This window comes from Penaeus chinensis, chromosome 29 (assembly GCF_019202785.1).
Source record: "Penaeus chinensis breed Huanghai No. 1 chromosome 29, ASM1920278v2, whole genome shotgun sequence".
NCBI lineage: Eukaryota > Metazoa > Arthropoda > Malacostraca > Decapoda > Penaeidae > Penaeus > Penaeus chinensis.
In genome coordinates, this window is record NC_061847.1 from 19101303 (window position 1) to 19106302 (window position 5000).

The 5000-nt window shown below is 49.7% G+C and overlaps 1 protein-coding gene across 1 annotated transcript in view; it reads right to left on the reverse strand.

Annotated features, from left to right (window-relative positions):
• The window catches only part of LOC125040410, a gene marked incomplete at its 3' end in the record, with an annotated part of 74966 nt that overhangs the window by 65151 nt on the left and 4815 nt on the right, over positions 1-5000 (reverse strand). The window contains 1 exon segment of the mRNA XM_047634962.1: positions 499-583. Within this exon segment, the coding sequence (XP_047490918.1) occupies positions 499-583 (85 nt within the window).

Consider the following 5000-nt stretch of genomic DNA (forward strand, 5'->3'; position numbering starts at 1 on the left):
AAACGGGGGGGGAAACCAACCACAACTCGGGGAAAACCCTTTAAAAAAAAAGAGGACGGGGGGGACAACACAACCCCATCCATCCACTAAATATGAAATGTAAAACGCTGAGGGTTTTTTGGGTTTAAAGATTGTAACGGTAATTTTTTTTATAATTAGCCCAATAATCTCATAAAAAAGAATTGGTTCTCTTGGGGCCTTTCAGTGAACGGCCTTTCATGTCTTCGGGCCAGCGGGGGACTGCAAGGGGAAAGGTATGGGGGACAACTTAGTTGGGAAAACAATACACAATAAAAATGCAGTTTTGCACTTTTTTCAGGCCCGGGGTGAGTAATGTGGGGATCAAAATAAAAAAAATAAGTGTTGGGAATTCATGAGTTTTTAAAACTCCTGATTCATCTTCAGCAAGAGGGGAACAGACATTCCGAAAATTAATTTCGATTTTCTTAATGTAGGTCTGACAGTCCGGGCGTAACTGGGGCCGAAGAGTAAAAAGACGTCTGGAGATCATTTCTTGTTGATGTGCCGCGGAGCTGGTGAGAGCTGAGAGAGGCGCCCGAAAGCCGAATAAAGAGCGTGGTTTCTGCAAGGAAAAGAAAAGTCGAAAAAATGACATTATAATGTTGGGTATTTTACTTTGAATATACTGCATTGCTATGGTTGGAGAACTGACGATAATGACGAGCCTGTGGCAATAATACATAGTTATTGATAATTGGTATATTAATGTTATTGGTTATAAACTAGCATTAATAATTTAGATTGTCTTCTGATCATCATTGTCATGATCATTGTTCTTCATTATGACATCTAAAACAAATGATTATAAAAAGCAAGCTAGCAACAGCAGCAACCATCTCTGGTGTCAACAGCTAATAACTACATTGTAAGAACATGTGCACTGTCAATGATAGAATATTTTTACACCTGTGTCCGTTTGTTACCATAGCGGCCTTTTTGTTGCATTTTGTTCAGAAATCACTTATAATATGTTCTTTGTGGATGCGATGTGTGTGACTCTCTGTTCCCCGTTACGTTTTTGCTTCAAGTGACTTCTGATATGATGTGTGGACACAAGAAGATAAAGGTTGTGAAAGAATTTTTTGTTGTGGTATTTTAAAGGCTTCCTAAAGCATAATAACAACTTCCAAACATAATATATATTTATTATATATATTATATATATATATTATTTATATTATATATATTATATGTATATATATTAATTCTATATATTAGATGATATTTATTGTAGAGATAAAACAACCACAAATAAAAACATATCATCTTGTGTTTGTTGCGCGCAGCCACACACTGTGACACAAAACATACGGTGACAATACAGCGTTTTTGGGTAAGTCTCCAAATGACTGCAAGATAGATTGCGAAGTTTTAACTATGTGTTCAGCCTCGCGTTTGGCCATCCGGTCGCGGTACAGAGTGTCAGCGATTAGGCCCTTTTGGCAGGTTTGTGTTGTCCTGCTACACAATGGCCGAATCGGGCGAGGTCAGTGTGGCGATGCTTTTGCCTGGCTCCGTCTTTATTTACCCATACACATGTTTGTTATGTGGTAGGTTTTTAGTGTTTTTTATAGTTATTTTTTGTTTATATGTGTGTGTGGTGGGGGGTGGGTGTGTTGGTGTGTGTGTTGTAGTTTTTGTGTGGGGGTGGGGTGGATATTTCCTTAATGTTTGGTGTGTGTGTGTGTAGTTTGTTGTCGTGTGTGGAGTCTTTGGCGGGGAGTGTGTCAGTGTAATCGTGCGTGGAATGTGTGGCTTGTGTGTATGTGTCATATGTAGTATATATCTATTTATATATTTATATATATTATTTATATTATAGTATATAAATATTAGTATGATTTCTATATTAGTTGTATTTTCGTTTAGTAGAGGTAGGTAGATTTATTGATGTGTAGTTTTTGTTTACTTACTGTTGTATTGTTTGGAGAGGGGTACATCTCAGAACTGTCGCTAGTACGGCCCTCAGAAAGTTGAGGTCGGGAGGTCTCTTTACCCTCGCAAGTGGAGTGGGGGGGGAAGGGGGAGCAAGGGTGGGGGAGGGACAGGACAGGAACGGAAGCGGGGTTTGGTGGGTGTACCGGTGTATGCTTTGGCCCTCAGACGAACATAGAGGCCTAGGTGGGGGTGTGAGGTAAGGGGGCGGGGATTTGGTGACTTAGAGGAATAGGGGCGTGGGATGGGTGGGAGGGGCGGGTGTGGGGAGTTGAGGCATTGGGAAGGGCGGTGAGTTGATAGACGGTACTGTGGGGTGAGGGTGGTGCGGGGTGGATGTGGATGTGGAGGGAGGAGAGGAATCGAAGGCGGTGAGTGGGAGGATAGGACCGCAGACGACTCCGCAGGGAGTACGGTACGGAGATGAGACGGAGGGACAGTTGAGGAAGAATCTGACGGTGGATGAGAGGAGGGAAGGGACGAAGAGGAGGGCCGGGTGCCGACGCACTTCCTGAGAGTTTACAGGAGGGCCGCGCCGGAGGGGGCGCAGGGGATGGTTTGAGAGATGCACGTGTAAAAGGTTGAGAGAGAGGGGGGCGGTGGGTTGGGGGTTAGGGAGGAGGAAGAAGCAGGAGGAGCGGGGAGTGTTAGTTGCGGCACGAACGTGGGGGTGCAAGCTGACGCTTTGGGGTGAGGGTTACGGACGGTCGAGAGTGACAGGAGGCGGCTCGGGAAGGAGAGGAAGAAGATGGAGGAAGCTGTTGAGATGCTCCTAACGGCGTGCGTCTGAGGATGGAGATGAAGATAGAGCGGGTTCAAAGCGGGAGACGGTAAGAAGAACGAGAAGTGGATAAGAAGTAAGGAAGAAAATGACGACGGAAGGGAGGGAGAGGAAAAGGGGAAGTGAAGGAAGAAGAAGAGGTAAAAGAAGCGGACCGAGAAGCAGAAGAGGATTTGGCAGGAGGAAGAGGAAGAACATCGAGAAGCGGGGAAACAGAAGCAGACGAAGAGGAAGTCAGGGGGGGGGGGAAGAAGGAGGAACAGAAGTAGAAGAAGAAAGGCTGCGAAGCGGCCGGAGGAACAAGCGGAAGAGGTACGTCGGGAAGCTAGGGACAGCAGATAGAAAGTAGGGGGAGGGGATGGGGAAGATGAATGGGAGAGGTAGTACCAGCCTATGAGGAAGATGGGTTCGGGAGGGCGGGCGACACAGAAGAGAGATAGAGGAAGAGGAGAGAGGAAAAGGAGGAGACAGAAAGAGAGGGGCGGGAAGAATGAAGAAGAGAATTAAGGGGAAGAAGGGGAAGAGGAAGTCGGAAAGAAAGAAAGAACAGAAGGCTAAGAAGAACGGAATAGGGTGAAGGGGGAAGTAGGAGGGGATAGGGAAGTAAGTAAGACGTGCCTCCAGAAGATGAAGAAGAGGGAGGAGGGAAATAGGAAGAAGGAGGTGGAAGAGGATGGAGGCAAGGAATGAAGAAGAAGACGGGGATCAAGATCTCAGGGGCTCGTATCAGCCGGCCGACGCTCCCCCTTCTTATCCTCCTACTCCGGAGGGGAAGGCTCGCACGAAAGGAGGGGAAGGAGAAGAAAGGAGGCATGGGCGGAAGTCGGCAAAAGTAGACGCGGAGAGGCAGAAGAAGTGAAGAAGAGAGACGAGGCAAGAAGAAGACAGCAGAACGAAGAAGACGAAGAAGAAGGGACTGTGTGCAGGAGCGGCCGACGCAAAGAGTGGCGCAGGAGACGAGGAAGCAGCGGGGAAGGTGGAGGAGGATAGGAACGGCGGGAGGAGAGGAAGAGGAGGGGGAGGAAGAACAGTAGAAGAAGATGAGAGAAAGGGGAGGAGGTAAGTCAGGATTGAAGAATAAAGAAAGCAGTAGGAGAAGGAAAGACGAGGGGGGGGAAGGGGAGAAGAGAAGAATGGGGGACGGAGAAGGAATAAACGCGGCAGGGGCACAGCAGCAGAGTAGGACGAGGAAGAGGATGAGTGAGTAGAACGGCAGAGAAGGAAGGAAGAAGAAGAAACAGACGGAAAAGAAAGTAGGGAGGAGTAGGATAGAGTAAGGGGACGAAGCTCCGCCGGGCCGAGGGAGAGAGGTGAGAGCAGGGGAGGAAGACGAAAGAAGACGATGAAAGTAGCAGAAGGCCTCCGGTAGATGAGGCGGGGGAACGGGCGGAGCCCGGAGGAAGCGAGGAGGTGGCGGACATGGGCGGGGCAGCAGCAGAGGGTGTGCGGATGGGGGGAAGAAGAAGAAGAAGAGGAAGAATTATAAGTGGAAGAAGCACGCGGCAAGGAGGAAGGGGCAAGCAGAAGAGGAAGCGGGAAGAAAGGCGAAGGATCGATGATGGGGAAGGAGACGAGTAGAAGAAGGGGAAGAAGAGCCAGCCGCGGCAGGGGACGCACGAGATGCCTACGCCGCAGAGTCGGAGGGGGAGGCATGCCGCAGGGGCCGGGAAGCACAAGACTAACGGTACGCTGAGGCATCGGACGGCGGGGTGTGTTAACAGGTGAGGAACATTAGCGGGGCGCGGTGTAGTTGTGCGGACCGAGAGAGGTGAGATTTGGATCACGGGGATAGAGGGGGAGTGGGATATGTAGTATTTTAGGAGTTAGTGTAGGTTGCATTGTAGGGTGTTCTTAATAGCTGGGAGCAATAGATGGGGAAGATGGAGGGGTGTTTGGGGAACGGCGAGGTAACGGTGGGAGGTTGTTGGGGGTGGGGGGTGGGGGCTGGAAGCGTAGAGGGGGGTGTGGGTGCGGTGAGAGGGTGGTGATGCGCGCGAGAGAGCGAGGAGAGATACGAGCGAGGAGAGAGAGAGAGAGAGCGGAGAGCAGCAGCGCTCGAGAGAGAGCGAGCGAGGCGAGCGCGAGAGGAGAGGAGAGCGAGGAGAGAGAGTGGGGAGAGAGAGCGAGAGAGACGACGAGAGAGAGAGAGAGAGAGAGGAGAGAAGAGAGAGAGAGAGAGAGAGAGCGAGAGAGAGCGGAGAGAGTGGTGAGGTGAGTGAGTGCGTGAGTGCGTGAGTTGAGTGAGAGGCGCAGCAGCGCGGGA